This window comes from Poeciliopsis prolifica, unplaced genomic scaffold (genome assembly GCF_027474105.1).
Source record: "Poeciliopsis prolifica strain line A6 unplaced genomic scaffold, Auburn_PproV2 SCAFFOLD025, whole genome shotgun sequence".
Classification (NCBI taxonomy): Eukaryota; Metazoa; Chordata; class Actinopteri; order Cyprinodontiformes; family Poeciliidae; genus Poeciliopsis; species Poeciliopsis prolifica.
Window position 1 is genome coordinate 3,405 of NW_026562400.1, and position 19,240 is coordinate 22,644.

The 19,240-nt window shown below is 38.5% G+C and overlaps 1 protein-coding gene across 2 annotated transcripts; it reads right to left on the reverse strand.

Moving 5' to 3' along the window:
- Nucleotides 1-1,530: 1,530 nt before the first annotated feature.
- LOC129370953 (interleukin-21 receptor-like) lies at nucleotides 1,531-18,040 on the reverse strand. 2 transcript variants are annotated; one of them, XM_055047258.1, is made up of 9 exons: nucleotides 17,984-18,040; nucleotides 11,552-11,670; nucleotides 11,167-11,278; nucleotides 10,114-10,298; nucleotides 9,753-9,889; nucleotides 9,471-9,660; nucleotides 9,301-9,382; nucleotides 6,696-6,789; nucleotides 1,531-3,150 (listed from the first exon to the last, which is right to left on the reverse strand). In XM_055047258.1, the coding sequence occupies exons 2-9, from the start codon at nucleotides 11,610-11,612 to the stop codon at nucleotides 2,404-2,406; spliced, it is 1,608 nt and encodes a 535-aa protein (XP_054903233.1). In that variant the 5' UTR covers nucleotides 11,613-11,670; nucleotides 17,984-18,040; the 3' UTR covers nucleotides 1,531-2,403. The 2 variants fall into 2 exon arrangements, with proteins under 2 accessions (XP_054903233.1, XP_054903232.1); XM_055047257.1 differs by lacking the exon at nucleotides 17,984-18,040 and adding an exon at nucleotides 12,050-12,231.
- Nucleotides 18,041-19,240: the final 1,200 nt, after the last annotated feature.

The window sequence follows — 19,240 nt, forward strand, 5'->3', positions numbered from 1 at the left end:
TGAGCTTGGGAACTCAAAAAGGCCTGGGCGTACACGGAAGACAACGGTGGTGGATGATCGCCGCATACTTCCTTTGGTGAAGAAGGACCCGTTCACAACATCAACTGAGGTCCAGAACACTCTCAGAGAAGTAGGTGTATCTGTCTCTAAGTCAACAGTAAAGAGAAGACTCCATGAAAGCAAATACAAAGGGTTCACATGTAGATGCAAACCATTCATCAATTCCAAAAGTAGACAGACCAGAGTTAAATTTTCCCAAAAACACCTCAAGAAGCCAGCCCAGTTCTGGAAAAGTATTCTATGGACAGATGAGACAAAGATCAACCTGTACCAGAATGATGGGAAGAAAAAAGTTTGGAGAAGAAAGGGAACGGCACATGATCCAAGGCACACCACATCCTCTGTAAAACATGGTGGAGGCAACGTGATGGCATGGGCATGCATGGCTTTCAATGGCACTGGGTCACTTGTGTTTATTGATGACATAACAGCAGACAAGAGTAGCCGGATGAATTCTGAAGTGTACCGGAGTGTACTGAAGTATACTGTCAGCCCAGATTCAGCCAAATGCTGCAAAGTTGATTGGACGGCGCTTCACAGTACAGATGGATAATGACCCTAAGCATACAGCCAAAGCTACCCAGGAGTTCATGAGAGCAAAAAGGTGGAATATTCTGCAATGGCCAAGTCAATCACCAGATCTTAACCCAATTGAGCATGCATTTCACTTGCTCAAATCCAGACTTCAGACGGAAAGACCCACTAACAAGCAAGACCTGAAGGCTGCGGCTGTAAAGGCCTGGCAAGCATTAAGAAGGAGGAAACCCAGCGTTTGGTGATGTCCATGGGTTCCAGACTTAAGGCAGTGATTGCCTCCAAAGGATTCACAACAAAAATTGAGAAAAAACTTTTTTGTTTGGGTTATGTTTATATGTCCAATTACTTTTGAGCTCCTAAAATGTGGAGTGTTTGTAAACCAATGTGTACAATTCCTACATTTTCTATCAGATATTTTTGTTCAACCCTTTAAATTAAACGTTACAATCTGCACTTGAATTCTGTTGTAGCGGTTTCATTTCAAATCCAATGCGGTGGCATGCAGAGCCCAACTCACAAATATTGTGTTACTGTCCAAATATTTCTGGCCCTAACTGTAATTGTATATGGACAACAGATGGATAATCTTTTCTTTTATTTAAAGCATTAAATAATGATTGGGGCCAAGGGAATAAGTTCAGATTTTGGTTTGGAGCAGATTTATGGAGTTGACTCTTGTCATGAATTGATAAATAAACAACCTGGTTGCTGAATATTAGAAATATTTCCAATACATAGTTTGTGTCAGATGTTACTCAGTTTTCTTTTTCCATCTGACTGTTTGACCTGCAGCTTAAATTGACATATTTACTCAAATACATCTCATAAAATCATCTTCTGAAAGATTGTTTTGGTTTCATTGATACATTTACTTTCATTTATACATATATAAACATTTGCATTCTGTACAGTTCAGAATTATTATTTCGCATGCCAACATCTATAGTTCCTATAGAATAGCCAAACATTAGAAGAAACTAAGTGAATTGCATGCAACAGTTGCCTTTATATGGAAATATAAGAGTCAAAAATCATCATGTTGGCCGTTTTGCTTTCTTTTCTTGTACACTGCACAAACAGGACGGTTGGTTACAGTGGTTACAGAAAAATGTGCAAGCGCAAGGAAATAACCATTATCAGACATCTTGATAAGGGAGCCTACATGCTGATGCTATAGCTGTAGAATGCATGACCTTTACATCTGAGCAAGATGGAGGCAGAATCACTGAGCTGAAGTCCCAGGGCTGCTAAAAACACCAACATGTTTCATTTGAGGGTGTTGCTTTCGGCCTTCAGACATTCGCTTTGTGGATCAGAAGGTTACTGATGCATCTTGGCATCTTAATGCTCATGACGCCATTGTATTTTATTTTTATTGTCGCGCAAACTTTGCTGCCCTGCTCCTTTATCTTCTACATTGTATCTGATGTTACTCTGTTGCATTGTTTTCCACCTGACTGTTTGACCTGCAGCTTAAATTTACATCAAATGCATCTTCTGAAATCATCTTATCAAAGGGTTTTTTAAAATATTGATACATTTACTTACATATATACATATTTAAACATTTGCATTCTGTACAGTTAAGAGCAGATCTTTATTGAGACAAACTTAACTGTACAAATAAAGGTGAAGCTAAAAAGGTGTCTCATTCAAATCATACAAGAATCTCAGTTCCATTAAATTAACAATAAACAGACATCACTAAAACCTGTTTTAGTGGATTTAAAAAAAAATAAATGACTACTTTGTTCATTCAAAATAACAAATGCATGAGGATCCGCAACATTGTGATTCTTCTTGCAGTTATTGTAGCTGTGAGTCAGAAGCTGCAGTCACTGTCTCATTGAGTTCATTGTTCATCGTGCTGGTGTCTTCCTGAATTGTGCTGCATATCCACTGCTTGACATAGTTTGAATTGAAGTGTTTTTCCTCAGGAAATGAGTTAGAGTTTGAGTCTGAGGCTCCAGGACTGCCGCACTCTCCGAAGCCGCTGTCGATGGTGTCCAAGTCCACGTGAGGGTAGCCGTCCTCCGACTCTTCATTTGACGCGAAAGAGTTGAGCGACACCCGCTCTGCTTCGTTGAACTCACCATCCGGCAGAAAGTTTTGGTTCTCCAGTATCAAATCATTGGCGATCTGGTTTTCTCGTAGTGATATCCCACTGTGCCGCTCCGTCCGGGAAGCAACACGCTTCCTGTTGTCGTCGTCAAACGAGCCAAAGCTTCCTGCGTCCTGGAAGCTTTTCAGCGAGCTCTGTGATGTCTCGTCCCCCTCAAACTCCTCTCCGGACAGGGTGACGGTGTGGATGGAGATGTGTCCCGTGGAGTGGATGGTGCCCTGCGAGGTGCTGCTGTCCTGAAACGTCATCAGCAGGTTGTTGGGAAGCTGTTGGGCTTGCAGGAAGTCATCAGCAGCTTTGACCTCGGTGACCTCGTTGTAGCTCGGCTTCTCGTTGCTCCAGCTGAGGATTTCGCTCTGTTTCTCGCTCAGCATGACACAGGTGGTGATCTTTAGGTAATCGTACTCGTTGAACACCGGCTTCACCCACTCCTACGAGAAGAAAAACAAAACATCACATTGGATTTCCGCAGACAGTTACTGTGTCAGATAAGCTGCTATTAGCATGTTCAGCTATGAAAGAAACAGCGTTTTAAATTATAAGACAAAATTATTATGATTTACAAGTTTGTGTGAAATCAGAGCATCTTTTACCAAGTATCCCTTTAATAGCAAAGAAGAACAAAATGTAGCCCCTGACTGGACGCCTTGTGCACAACGTTCAGCAGCAATAACTCCATCTTGAGCTTCATCATTGTGGAGAAGTTTTCATCCACCTTAATTTGCATCTTTGATAACTTAGTGAGTATGAGGTGACCGGATCCTATGGCTGAAAAACAAAATATTTTCTCTCTGTTGAATAATCTTTCTACATGACGATGGATTTTAAATATTTTGGAAATGGGATTCCAACCTAACAGGAACAGTTTCTTTTTCTAAGGCCACTGCTGATGTCTTCTCACCTGGATTAGAGCAACAAAATGACAAATCATCATCTTATATGTGCGCTTTTACTGACCCCCTGCAGTTCAGTGGAAGCAGCCAGGAATTATTGATATACAGATCATACTGAGATGTGCATCACATATTATCACAACATTTTCTCGACATGTCCACATAATCTCCAGAGTTATAGCTGTCATTTGTTCTGTAAAAATACACATTTTAATTTCCGCTTGTGATTCCTCTCAAATCATTGTGGTAAGAAAACTTTCTGCCTTGCAGAGGAACATCAGGCCCCATCTGATTTGTGCAGGTTGTGGTAATCAGTGACTTCCTTGATGAAATGATGCTCAGACAAGGCACTGCAGCGGCTCCTCAGGTGACACGTCACCTCCATACTTTATCCACTTATCTTGTTTTTGAGCCTCGTGCTGCCAGCAGGGCCAGAATAAATCAGTTACTTTCACGATATCGGATCAGATTGTCCTCATTTTTATGAAGTAGTAGGATGTTTTTCCACATGTGCAGAGGAGCTCCTCTAATCTGACAGAGAAAGCTTTCATGTCACATCCGGAGTCTTTATATCTCCAAATTTGGACTATATGGTATTTGTTACTTACTGCATACAATAAGTCTTCCTAATCTGAAGAATATTTATTTCCTTGAAGAAGTTGATGTTAATTTTAAATGTGCAGCGATCAATCTGGAGTGTAGAATGTGACAACTATTTCAAAGAAATTTGATGTTCACTTTGATTTAATTCGCTTGCGTTCATCTATTTAACAGGCTTTCAGAGAAGTGTAAAAAATGTGCAGCCACCTAAAGCCTGAGATGTCCAGATAAGCTCGAATCATAGCGTTTTGACGCCCAGGCCACCACATCCTGCCTACAAAGCTCCTGAACGGAACCTGTAAATCGAGAACGACGCAAGCAGTCTGCACCACAAGGACGTGAGATACGGCAGGAGAGCAGAAGCCGCTTCGCAAAGAGCTGCTCTGCAGCCGGAGTGAAGTCACCAAAGAATGCAGCACCTAAAATAAACCAGCAGTCTCACTTCAACACCCCGACATGCTGGCCTCTTCTGCTTTAAAAAAACATATTATTTTAATGAAAGAAGTTTAAAGTTAATGGATTTTCTAAGTTTCTAAACTAATGTAATCACTTTCCAAATCTTTGGAATGTTTTCTTAGTATTTAGTCTCAAACACTTTGGCAGATTTCTGTTAAGATTCTCACATCTGCATCACTGCCATCAAAGTGACGCTTCAATACTCATAAATACTCCAGTAGCGCCCTCTGCTGTAGGAGGTATGTAATTGCATGCTAATCTCAAAAATCCTGCAAAAGAAAAACCTTTTTTTCTGACTGAATTAAACTGAACTTTATGCGTCGCAACCATAATAACAACGGGTCAAATTCTTAAAAAGTCTAAAAAAAAAAAACGGCTAAGGGCAACTTTATTCATTCAATCATAAAATCCTTCATAAGTTTCTATTTGATAGATGATTTTCTGATGAGTTTGGGACACATTGGGATTTTTCTTTCATAGCAATCTAACTAATTATGACCAAAGATGGCAAAATCATAAATTTTAGAGTGAAATTTTCATCTTTGTGGAAATGCAAAGCCTTTCAGTGAAGTAATTATTCTGTCTCTTACAGGATGGCTGGATTTAATCCTTGTTTATGCAACATAATAAAATGTCTACATCTCCCTACTTAATCTAGTCTTTGTGGGAACATTTTGAGCATTCTGTCCCACAGGGATAGAAAACAAAAGAGCTAGTCTAAGGATTTCCTGGATATAATTTCGTCTAGTTAAAAAGATCTAGTTCCTCTCCACTGTTGCCATTTGTTAGATCATGTGTAACGTGGAGAGATAGCGCCATCTGCTGGCTTCTTCACAGCATTTTAACAAGTTAAGTGACAGTTTGAGATGAACTTGGATTAAGGGCTCCAGACTCGATTCATTCTTGTTGCTGTATATCTATCTTTTCTGAAAATATCTTCACGTTTCATTTGTTTCAAGACAAAGATGATTAAAGGAAATAATTTTGGTGTTTGTGTTTAGAGCAGCTTTTCTGCAGCTTCTTCAATTCAAAGAACTGCAACATAAAATTTGTTTAGAGTTGCAAAAAACGATTTTCTAAATATGTGTGAAATGTTTTGTTATGAAAGCCATCAACAATTAACCTAAAATTTATTCCTATTGTCAGATTTTAGACAAGAATTCTGTATTACAAAAGAAAAAAAAACATAGAATGAGGTGAAATTGGTTTGTTTTTATAAATATAAAAAATTAAGAAAGTGTGTTTTTATTAAAAGCAGATTTTGTACAATAACTTACAGATTAACTCCTAAAATGACAACTTCTTGTTGCATCCTTTATAAAAACATTTCCTTTTTGGTTTGGAGCAACAAGCAGGCTGCAGAACAAATCTAAACTTGTTGCTAAATAACTCTTCCAGGTGCAGCTGCAGTATTTTCACGTGACAGTTTCATTAAAATTCATATGTGATGCTGGATGTGGTGATGTTCTGCTGCATGCAGAACATACGGTGATCATACGGTTGGTGAATGACTATCATGGATGGAAATGGAGACTGCTGCCTGCACAAACATGGTCTGTCTGCTAAAAATAGCAGATATGAAAAGAGTAAATTTACATTAGGGGAAAAGACAAATGTTGCAAAAGATAGAGAGCAGAGATAAACCGTGCAACATTTATGAAAGAATGAAAGAACGTGAACCACAACGTTCTCATTATGTCTCTATCAGGTTGAAAACAGGACGTTTTTTCTGTGACACCATGGCACATCTAAGAGCCGAAACACAACCCCTGGGGTAATTTCCACTGGGGTGGAACAGGTCTGCCTGACTGAGACAAATATCCTCCCACAGCATGTGAGGCTCGTGAAGCCCCTGCTGACTGAGTCACAAACATCACAGAGTCCCTTCAGTCTGCCGTCAAAGGGAAAGTCCCAGCCGGCAGAGCCAGCAGGATCCAGATGTGACGTGAGTCCCCTCTTCTGCAGCACCTGCTGGCCCCACTTAGAAACTACAAACAATGTGAAAGGCTGCTTTTGCTTTCTCTTACCTTAAAGTTCCCACCGTGGCTGTGGTAGAGGGGCTTGAAATAATCGTTGGGTCTGGGGACGAACGTCATCATTTTGAGTTTTTTCTGCCAGCACCTGAAAGAAAAGCAGAATAAGAGTTAGGAGAGGCAGAAGACAGAAACGGTGACCTTTAGTCCCTGTGCGGTGGCATCAGCCAGCCTGGCATCTTCTTCAACATGTGGTGACGGGACATTTTTAGATTGATTGTGTGTCAATTCTTACCAAGTCATTTTGATCTAGTTCTAGTGCAAATAACTAAATACTCTTCAAATAGGACTAAACTAACTTACAAGAAACTTCTTAGCATGAAATAGAAGTCAATAATTCTTTAATAATGAGGAAAACTAGTTCCATTGGTAGATTATCTCATTGTTGGAAGTGAACAGTCTGCCAGTGGATTTAGTCATTTTTCATCAATTTTAAGGTTCAAAACAAGCTCCTACTTCTTGATAAAAAGTTTCTTGTAAGTTAGATTTGTTGTATTTTAAGTGACATAAGATATTTCCTCTAGAAACCAGACCAAGAATACTTGGTAAGATTTGGGACATTGCAGAGAGAGCGACCCGTTTCCTGTTCATGTCGCTGAGAATAACCCAAGACAACTAACCCAAACATTTTAGAAATTAAACATCTTTCTTTATTAAATACATCAACAGATCTTGACTATTTGACATAAAAAAAACATTAAAAATGACATTAGTTCATTATTGATGATGTTTATTAAAAAAATAAAATTTTTCAGGCCTGCAAGAACTTTTGCATTTTAACATTTTGTCTCTGGCAAAACGTTTGGACACCTCTGTTTTGTGGTGCTAAATCAGCAGTTTGTTAGCTGCAAACACAACAAACTGCTGCTCATTTGTCTGTTTTTGCACATAAAAGTGCAGTTTTTTACAATTTGTTTTTACAGTTACATTTTTTATTTATTTTTTGCAAAGAGTACCTGCTATTTTTCGTAGCTTAGTAGATTTTTTATGTTGCATGCTCAGGTTTTACTGCTACTAGCTCAGCTCATCTGTTTGTTCTTCTGTTAGTTTCTTTCTGCTGATACAGCTAATTTTCCCAGTGGAGGTAGAACAAAGTATGTTTCTATTCTGGATCTTTGCTGCTTTACGGTAGATGGGCTGAGCAGAGGCGAAGCTTTGACCTGAAATCAAAGGTTTTAAGATCATAACCAGTAATCTTAGTAAAACAATGCGGCTTTCATGTGAATGATTACACAGCAATTTATTGAATTATTGAGTCAAAGCTTGATCTTAACTTTTGATAAAAAAACATCCCACGCTGCGACTCTCGGAACAGGATTATTTTCATCATGAGTAGACAGTGATTGGCAACAAAACTTTTCAACTGGAGGTTGTTTAAGATATCAGACCCTCCTTTAATTCACGGAAGGTAAATTAATCTTCAATTTAAAAAACAATTAAAACAGATTCAGATTTGGTTCATCTCTGGCATTTTTTAAAAGAAAAAGAGATTTAAAAAAAATCTCAATGCAGGTTGTTCCTTAAATTACTCTTATAATGTCCTCAAAATAAAAGCCTAAATCCTTTCTAGACACACTTTCTGGTTTGAACTCTGATTCATGTTGGTTTTAACTCAGAACATGTGAAAAATGGCTCTTTTTAACACAGAGACATGAGTCAAATCAAACCAAGAATTAAGGGAAAAACAGACTTTAACCATCTCATTTGAATAAAACCATAGACAAAAGGTGAGAAAACCTTCATGGTACCAGAACATGAACTTTACAGATTTTAAAACTGTAAATAACAGTTTTAAAATTTTTACACAATAATTATTGAATGGAAACAAGTTTATATATTTTGCTGAAAAGTTATTTTTAAGTTAGTTAAGTTTCAGGTGTTCTAAGATGTTAGCTTTTATCATATTGTTTATCATTATTGGGATACATTTCTGATTTATCATATCCAAAAAGTAAGTTCTTATTCTCACTTTTATTGTTAATACCACAAGGTGTCATGATAAAACTTCGCTCACCAGAACTTGGACTAGCAACCAAAAGCACTTGGTGACATTTTGAGTTTTTGCAGTGAGTTAGGCTTTGTGTATCAACCGCCAGTGAGAATACCAGAACTAAAACTTCTGTTCACACATTAGACGTGTTACATCATCCGTCAGCAGAGAGAGCAGAGCTGGTTAATCTTGTGTTTTCTTGTTGAAACCGTGGAGAGCTACAGGGAGCTGCTCTCAGCTCTCTGACGCTCTGCTGCAGGACTTCCTATGCCTGTGAGCCACTCAGTGCACAACGCTGCTGCACATACTGCTGCCGTGGTTTCTACATATGTAGGAGGTGATGCCAGGAATCAACTGATGCGGTGACTTGTATTGCTAATCATTTACTGGAAGGCAGCATGATGGTGACCTTCAACCCTTCACTCCTCTTTATCAGCTTACGTTTACTGACTGGTTGATTGGGATGCGATTGAACAACGAGTAAGAAGAAGAGTTCAGTAAAGTTCTTCAGCCTCGAAGGCTTTTTGTTTTGGTAATGACTAAAATCAGGTCTTAGTTGGTGGGAAAATCCAGTTTAAAACAGGAACTGAGACGTTTGAAAATACTCACGGTTTTTGTAGGTATCCCAGCAGCAGGAGGGCGAGGATGAGGATGATGGGCGTCGAGATGTAAAGCCAGTAAAAATTCACTCCTGGAAAAGCGACAAAGATCAGATGAATATGATTTGAACTGTAAATGATTATGAACATCCAGGTTTAGTCGGTATTATATGATCCCACCTTTTTCATCTGGAGGGTCAGCCGGTGTGCTCCACTCTGCACCGGTGCTCCATTCACTCCACGGACCCACAATGAACTCATCCTCACAGATTTTTGCCTGAACGTCCACAACGTAGGACGCGCTGTTCTGCAGCTTTTTCTGATCCAGCTCAAAGTACCTCCGGTTTGATGAATGCATAGAAATTAAATCCTGTCAGGAAGAAACGAGAAAATGCAACTCATCAGCAAAAAGTGGCTAAACGTTACAGTCTCTTTCATGCTTTTGTGACAACTTAGCATCACCTCAGATAGGGTTTTTGTATTTCTTATGCGGACTCTGTTCATCACGCAGGAAATGTATTGACCTTTGTTGCTCCAGGTAATGTTGTAGATTCCAGCTGCCTTTTCCACTCTGACAGTATCAGGAGCTTCAAGTTTTACTGTCAAAAAAAATCAAGAGGAGTTACAGATGGCATGAGCTTTATTCCAGCAAAGGACACAGGTGGTTGGAGTGAACTTTGCACTTTTCATTAAAACCCCTAAATACTCTGTACCTGGCAGAGTGCTGACCTTAAAGCAGCTCTCAGGTGCATTTTTTTTGTGCGTGGTTTTTACGTCAGTCTGTCAGATATGAAACTGAAATGAGATTATTTGTTGAACCTACCCACAGAAGCGAGCTCCCATTGCATTGACTCACTGAGAACCACCAGGCCTCGGCTGCCAGGCTGCCTGGCGGTGGCGTCGCACAGCGTATCGGTGGAAGCGACGTAGGTGAGGTCCTCATTGATGATGCACCAGGACTGAGGCGGTTTGGTCTCACAGCTCTTATTAAGGTTTGTGTCCTGAGTGCTGGAACAGAATCATTTGGTGTTATGATGAATGAAAAGACTTTGCTGCTGACAGAGACAAATATTATTTATGGATTTTCGTAAGAACAACGAAAAACACAGATAATGTTCTCCAAATAGCACAAGAAATTATTGTAAAAACACATTTTTCAGATGTTTAAGTTTTCAAGCCTCTTTGTGACAAAAACATTTTATTTGCAATATCTCCTTCACTTAAATGTTTCTTTAACTTTTAATCCACTTTTGGCAGGTTTTAAAGCACGCTATTTTATTTTGAGATGCATTATGGGTAGTGTAGTTATTGCATTTTAGGGCCATGAATTTCGCCATGAACATCATTTTTACAGTTTTGGTGTAATAAACTAAGCAATAAAGAGTCATGATGCCAAACAATACAGAGTTTAGATGAAAATGAAATAAAAATAGTTTCAGTTGCAACAAACTTGGCTCCTCTAACTTTGCAAACTTTTCAGATTCCACATATGAAAACATTTCAAAATAAAATGTATTACAACAATCACCACTATGACATCATTTTTATCCTTTTCATTTACGCCTCTTTCTGTTTGAATTGTTGGGAACTACATGAAACGTGGAATAAGCAGCTGGTGTCTGTTGATGTGCATGACACAAAGAGGAACTGAGGGAATTTATAAATACAACTTTTACACTTTTAGAAAGAGTTAACGCCACTGCAAACTGTTTTACTCATTACTTCAAATCAAAAGTTAAATAACATAATGCAAAGATGTAATTAAATTTTATGTTCAAAATATAATTCTTGAGGAAAAGATTAAAATGCTCCTGCTTATACAGTAGCGAGATAAAGACATCTATTAATTTAATAACAATGACAGGACAACTTTTACCTGCAAGTCACAGTGAGAAGAACAGGAAGTGTTGGCACAGAGCCAGAGCAGGAGCAGTTTAATATCCGATTATAGTCAGTGGTGCAGGTGACATTGCAGAGAGATGCAGATGCTGCAGAAGAGAAAAAAGAGGTCAGCTGCAAAGGCTGCACTACCTACACTTTCTAATCCTGACTGTCAACGTCAGTAACTGTTGACTCAAAAAGATGCTTCACTTGATTTAAAGAAGCAAAAACCAGATTAGATTTGAGATTAATGATCTGCAGCCATTAAAACAAGATTACAATGAATTTCAAATAAAGTGAAATATGTTAAAAGAGTTTTTCAGCAATGTCAAATAACAGAGCAGAGGAGAAGACTAATTAGATCCAATAAGTCATCTTACCTCCACCAAAGAGCAAAGTGAGACCCCACAGCAGCAGCAGGGCTGGAGGTGGAGGAGCCATGGAGATGACTCACTGGTGTCAGACGCTGGGCAGGCAGGGGAAAACACAGCAGACCAGACTGCAGGCACAAATAGAGCTTTCTAAGTCAGGACTGAGGTTGAAGAAGAGACGTTTAGAAGAAAAACGCTTCGGCTTTCTGTCATCCAAAGGTTCATCGTTACAGCAACAGCTAAGAAAGATTTAAACAGTCTGGGAAGAAATACTGACACATTATTAGCAACAGTCAAATGGTATGACCACAAATTAATGGATCTACATCACTATAAAGGTAAAGGAAATTGTATTTATTTAGCACATTTTCAGCAGCAAGGCAATACAAAGTGCTTGTTTTACAACACTGTTAAATCGTATTTAAAAAAAAAAAAAAAAATCTAAACTCATCATGTCTTCAGACCTGAATATTTTAAGTATAAACAGAAAAGGTTGAAATTTTTTACCTTTTTTAATGTGAAATTCTAAACTTGAAGAGAGAAGCGGTGCCGGAGACACGGATGTGTTAACGTCTGAAGACTGAGTGGAAGAATAATCAGGCAGCAAGCTAAAGGCGTCACTGTCAGCATGGTGATTCAGGATGTGGTTGCACAACGGTGTAATGTGGTGCCTTCCCACCACTTCCACTTTTAAGCTATGAATATGCATCAGCTAACCCCCCTAAAAAAGTCAACAGGAAACAGAAATGTTTTGTGCAAAACAATTCAGACGTCAAATTTGGTTCACCTACTTCACCCAAAGAGGAAAACGAATTTGGACCCTTTCAGCTGAATATGGAAAGTTGACAGAGTCCCTTAAGGTTTGAATATGTATCAGCATGTGCTGCGACCGCAGATGTTCTGCATCAGCGCTCAAATTTGCATGTAGCTGCTTGGTTTTACAGCAATAAGCTTCAATATCACGTTCAGTCGGAGTCAGTCCAGCTCCAACAGGACGTCTTCAAAGTTTGGCCAAAATCTGACCTTTCTAAAAGCCACGTCAACTTCCTGTTTGGTGCTGAAGAATTAACGAAGATTTCCTGTAGCATCTTGGAAATGTTGCCTGAAATTTTCATCTATTATTAGAGAAGATGAACAGTGTCATGGAGGGCCATTCACCACAGGAACCTGTGCCTTTAATCTCAGTGCATCGGGCTAAAGTCATGCTATCAAATTTGTAGAACACAACGTGTTGAACAATAATCTACAAAATAAGCACAAACTTTGCTGTGAAGTGTGAAAAGCACCAGGGAAATAAAGCTGTTTAAATATGCCATAGGGTGCATCTGATTCACATTTTCTCATTTATGTCAGCAAGAATCAAATTATCTGATGAATTAAAACAAGATACAGGAAAAACAAACTGGTATTAATTTGATTTGCGTGTGAAAGGCTGATTGATGTGCAAGGAAGCAGAAAAATAAATCCAGGAATTTTCTCACTTTATCTGACAATATTCTTCAAAAACACCCGATGTTGACATTTTTCGCTCTTAGTAATTTCTGCGTACAGAATAAACGAGAGGATATTGGTAACCCACTTTATTTGCATTTCAAACATTACTTATCTTTGACGTAGTTTAGCATTCTGACACATGCCGAGATATTCATCAAAACTAAGAAGAATTTCCACCAAACAGTGTTAATTTTCTACGCCGCCTCACCAGAGACATCCGTCAGCACCCAGATTCAGTGAAACAAATAGATTTGATCTTCCTATTGGATAATTACAAATAAGGTGGAAAAGTCTGCTTAAGAGAAAACTGAAAAATCCTGAATGATTGTGATCTGAATAATGAAAATCATTTAATTTTCATTTTATTTTGAGGTTTTGACCTTACCATAGAGTATAATATTGTTCATTCTGTTTTTATATTCTGTGTTTGTATCATGGAGTGAATCTGTGCTCCATCACTTTGCTGCTGATGCAATAAAATTTCCCCATGATAATAAGTATTTCTGTTCTATTCTGTTAGTTAATATTCAACTCATCCAATCTGAACAGAGGATCCACGTCACGCCGTCTCGCATCGAGCAGATGGAAACGTAACCTTTTCTCTGCACAAATAAAAACTGACTGTGGCTCCAGTGTCTTTTTATACAACAGGAAATTAAACGATTGCACTTAAATTATGAAGGATTAAGCAGCTGTGGTCTGAAAGCAAAGCCTCAGAACAGGTAACCTGATTGTGTGTAATCAACTGTCTGCAGAGTTTGTGGTCATAGAATTACAGGAACCACTTCCACCAAAGTTTTGAAATCAGGGAACATTTCACCGCTTGAGGTGAAGAGCAGTTGGCCTGCGACCGGCGCCGTCAGCGCCCAGAGGCATTGGGTTCGCTGTGCAGGGATGATGGGAGGCGGGGTCTCAGCACTGCTAATCACCCTGGTGTAGGGGCTGGCAACCCAAAATGTTGAGAGAGCTATATTGGGCCAAAAAACAAATAACTAATTTGTCTGGAGCCACAAAAAATGTAAAGCTTTATATTAGACTATTATCAAAATGAGTAATTGTATACATAATGAGCATTTATGATTAAATGTTTATTTGGACTGAATGATGCACCATGTGACTCTGTTGTATTATGGTGCTTTACGTTTACCTTCCATTACAATATTAATGTTTTATGTTTCGTTGCATTAATAAAATTAAAGAAATGCAATAAAGAAATTGATTCTTTATATCAATTTTATTATGGAGATCGACAGGAAAAGGGTCATTTTTTTCCTTTTGGAATTTGGAAAATCTGCTCCAAATGCAGTTTGCATAACGATTCGCAAACACTTTACAGTAAATTATCATGTGAAGTGTTTGATCAAAACACAACATAACAGAACGGGCTAAATGTGTCTCTTATCTGGGCAACAAACGGAGAGCAATGAAACAACCTGCAGGTGTAATAGAAAACAGCAGCCTTTTGAAAAGGTAAAGTATATACAATTAATTAATACAGTTTAAGTTTGATTTCTGTGCAAATGCCAAACAAGTCAGTGCAATGATAAAACATAGCAGCTTCCTTCTCATTTGACTCACAGCAACAATAATATTGCTAAGTGTCATTCTAAATACATCTATCACTAATCAATTTATGAAAACAATATGTGCCTGTGGGAGCATCGCGTTCTTACGTGTTTAATGTTACTTCTGTTTACGGACAGCATCGTAAGTTGTAAGTTTGGCTACGCAGCAGCTAAAGTAGTGATGTGAATAAGTCTCTCGTTTAAAAACCAAAATGATCCTCATAGTAGTTTGGATTTACAGAATGCTCCAAAACGTCCTCGCTCATATTGTTTCACTGTGTCAAAACACAGAAGAAGTTCTGTTTCAGAACTAAAACAAATGAATGTGTTAAAACAGATGTTGTTTTAACACATTTCGAAAGACCCTAATGGTTCATCCTGTGCAAATGATCTTTCAGGGGATTTTAGTAGAATCCAGCAGAGTGAAGGTGTCTGGACTCTGAGTCAGAATCATCCTGCTGTGAAGCCCCTTCGCACTGTTTTAAATTAATCAAAGCTATTTCAAATGTTATTACTTCAAGCACGTATCAGGAATTTAAATTATATCTAAGATTCAAATCATCTTGTAGGTGTGAGCTGACGCTGTTAAATGTCATAATACCAAACTTAGTCAAATCGAAATATTTTCCAATTGCAGGAAATTTCACAAAGCGAAGCAGCTGGACTCAATTGCACTTCAATGTACATAAAAATGCAAAACAGTCCCAACCTGAGCCAGAAAATTACTGCAACGCCAAAATCAAATCTGAGCGAAGGATCCAGGCATGCTCACATCAATTTTATAAATTATATCTATAGCATGAAAACTCCAACTCATGTTCCCTGAAAAGTTTACCTGACTTTATCATCAGTTTGATGCACTGGAGTTGAACAGCTTTCTGAAGATTATCTGCACAAGACGGTGAAGGTTCATGGAAACATTCAGCGAGAACATTCATTTCATCAGCATGTAGGCGTTACAAAAAAGACAGGTAGTTATTTTAACATGCTAGTGTCTGCCGATGTGAGACTGTATCACCGCCCACTGTCTCTGGAACCACCACACAAGCAGTTTTGAGCTTTTCACCTCAACATCATTTAATTACCGAACATTCAAGAAACCTGCATCAGAGGCTTTTTTTTTCGCTGCTGATGCAACAGTTGGCGGCATTGCAGCTGATTGGAGGTGAAAGTTACTTGAAAAAGAGTTAAGAGAGTTGAATCCCAAGGAGTTTCTGGGCCAGCAGAGAAGCATTTGTGTCCTGGGTCTCACCCTGGGTTTCCTCCCTGCGGATGAACCCTGAACCCGTCACCCTGGAGACGTCCAGGCGAACCACATCTACTGGCTCCTCAGTGTGGAGAAGCAGCAGCTCTGCAATGACTGAGCTCACACAGTTTGTGGATGTTTTCACAATTCAGTTTAACAAGAAGGAACCGGTTACTGAAAAGAAACTAAGCTGCAATACTCCAAACGGCCACCAGAGGCCACTGCGTATGCGATTTATGTTTAATGTTACACTGCGGCTTCTTCACGTCCTTATGAGTGACACCATAATTCTTCCAAACTGCAACAGTGATTGTTTTAAAGAGAAGCAATTTAGGAATGAGAAAAAACAAAACTTTTGGCTGAGTAAGTTTTAAAAGTCAGAGCAATAATGGTGACGATACTAAAAACTTTTAATGCAAGTTCATTAATGTTGAACTATGAGACTCCAATAAAAATAAGACAAAGAAATAAAAGAATAAGTGTTTCAGGACTTTTCTATATGGATAAAATATCAGTGATGAGAAACAACTTGGGTTAGAAAATCTGACATTTAAAACAACTTAAATGAAAATGAAATGAATGAAATCCAAAAGTTGAGGAGTTTTGTTTCTAATATGGCTGCAGGAATAAAGTACCACTATTTCTGATGGTTTGTATGTCACAAAGCTGAGGTCACACCTGTCACTTTACAACCATACGAAAGCAGGTAAAGTGGAAATGAGAGTGATGCTAACCTTTCTAACACGTCTGATGGTGTGTTTCCTTTCTAAGGGCAAACCCAGAACCAGAAAAAGAAACAGAAAATGTACCTAGATTGTAATGAACATTGATCCCTTTCTAAACATTTCCTTTTCCAGTCTGATGCATGAAATTCATTTTTTTACAGGTGGATATTGCTTCAGTGGGTCAGTTATTATTAAATAAATCCGTTATAAAATAGAAGTTTTTGGAACAAAACTGAAACATCCTGTGGACTTTTTCAGTTCAGGTTAACACAGATTTAGCAAACTCAGGAAATTGCATCATGATCTTTACAGCAAATCTTTTACATAATTCCTCATAAAATCAGTAAAATGAGCCGCAGGATCCCTGCTGTCTCCTGTGTAAGCCCTGGTTTTCCTGGCAGCAGAAACTGATTATCCAAACAGAGACCGATTAAAGTGTAACAGCTCCATCGATTTTGACCTGCTAAGAATGGGGAAGAAATGTTAATTTTCCTTATAATAGAGATTTCTGAGTCCTGGAGGTTTAATTTACCTCCACCCAATCAATCTGCCTGTTTTGGTTCAGTGGGTGGATTAGTTGTCTGACAACCTGAAAGTCGTCAGTTCAAGTCCAACTTCCTCCTGCCAGGTGTTGACGTGACTCCAGGCTGCCCACCGACATGCAAATAAATTCCTGTATGAAATTCCTTATGAGCTCCATGAATCATTATTTTAACAAATATGTAAAAACATATTTTTTATAAAAGCTACATGCTGCTTTGATAAGAGACACAGACCTGCATGACTTGTTTGTCTGATGACATCAGTTTTATCAGTAGAAAGACAGAAGGAAACATTTAGAAATCACAAAAAAGTTTTGATTTTGTGTCTGGCGAAATATTACTCTACAGATTTGGCCATGTAAACTGATTACAATCAGGCTGAAATATTCAGCTATGACCTGCTATTAGATGTTTAAACTTTTATATATGAAGGAGAAACTCATTTGCAAATGTGACCAAAACATGAAGCAACACGACACAGATTCAAATGTAAAATGTTCTTTTGAAATGTTTGCATCACAAACAGAGGAGACCAGTAAAAAGTTATGCTCTCATTTGGTCTTTTGGAGACAAACAGGCCCAAAGCACGACAGATCCTCCACCATGCTTTACAGCAGGCAAATATGCACATGCACACATACACGTTTATTTTTACAGAAACAAAACTACTTTTACTATGACATCATTGTTCAGGAGGGTCAAGTTTTCAATCTCTAAACTACCGACAATCAACGGTAATCTTGGATTTTTGTAAAAGTATCAGAGTGATGCATCCTGTCACTCGTTGCCACTGCTGTGCTGCATTTCCAGCAGCTTTTCATTAATAAAGCAGTTCTGGAACCGGTCAGTAAACACTGATTTTTATTTACCTTTTTGGAGACTGGAACAGAAGCCTGATGTTGTTCTCTTAGGAGCGTCGCTGTCAGACCCCATGACTATAATGCTGCAAAAAGATGAAGCAGCTCATAGATTGTGTGAAATCAGACTTCCTCAAACTGAAAGGGAGGGTGATATGGAAGGTCACTAACTAAAAGCAAGATTTTAAAACATTTTGAAAAAAATTCACTTCATCTGAACATGGAGTTGAACTCCTGTTAGGCGTTCTGGTTCATTGTGAGGGTTTTGGTTTGAATAATGTCTTCTGGGATTTTACTGAACACCAACGTAGAACAAAAAACAAAGCAGGATTTATTTTTATAAATGGGAACCAGAGCAGAACATTACTTGGGCCTGAGCAGATGGGGAAGTCCATCAAGTTTTTTTTTTTTTTAGCTTGTTTCATTTTCGTATTGCAAACATATTCAGATCAGTTTAGCAGAAAGAGTCAGATGAAACGCCTGCAGAAAGTCAAATATATCATTTTGGTCATTTTCTTTTATTATTTATTTATTTTTAAAAAATGGTTTCATACGTAAATGCAAATAAAAGTTGCACAGCATAACCTAAATGTTGGTCCTGCGGCAGCAGCAGAGTTGCCTTATCAGTGTCATCTCAGGTTTTTAGAAATCTGTTTTGGAAAATAACTCGACAGAGACGCCATAAAGTGAAACGCGCTGACGGCTTCCTCTGCAGATTCACGACTGAAGCGCTGCTCTGGGTTCTGTTTTCACACTTTTATTTCATTTTATTTTTCGTCTTACATAAAATCATGACCTGGTTCACATACAGTGAGTCCAAAATGAATGGGCAGAAATTTAGCACAGGAAACGTTCAGTGCAGCGCTCTGATCCCTGCAGGCCAGAGAGAGACACTCGACAAATGTTTCACATATTTCAAATTGCAAACATGAGCAGACATTTGAAATAAAGCATTATTTGTATTACATATTTAAAAAGTTAGTAAATAAAAGTGAGAGAGAAATTGTTCTAAGACATATTTGGTCTATTGAGAGACTAAATGGAAACATTTATGCAGGTTAAAGTGTTATCACACAGGATGTGGTGAAATGACTGGTGGTCTGCTCAGAGTCAAACTGCGAAGGAAGAACGTTCTGAATGACGTTAATCTAGATTCTAATCTCATCTCTTATTATACGACGCTGCAGAAAATGTCATGGGACGTTTGGTTCTGAGACGCTTCAATCAGAAGCAGGTGAACTTCGCTGCTTCCTTCAAAATCTGGAGCAC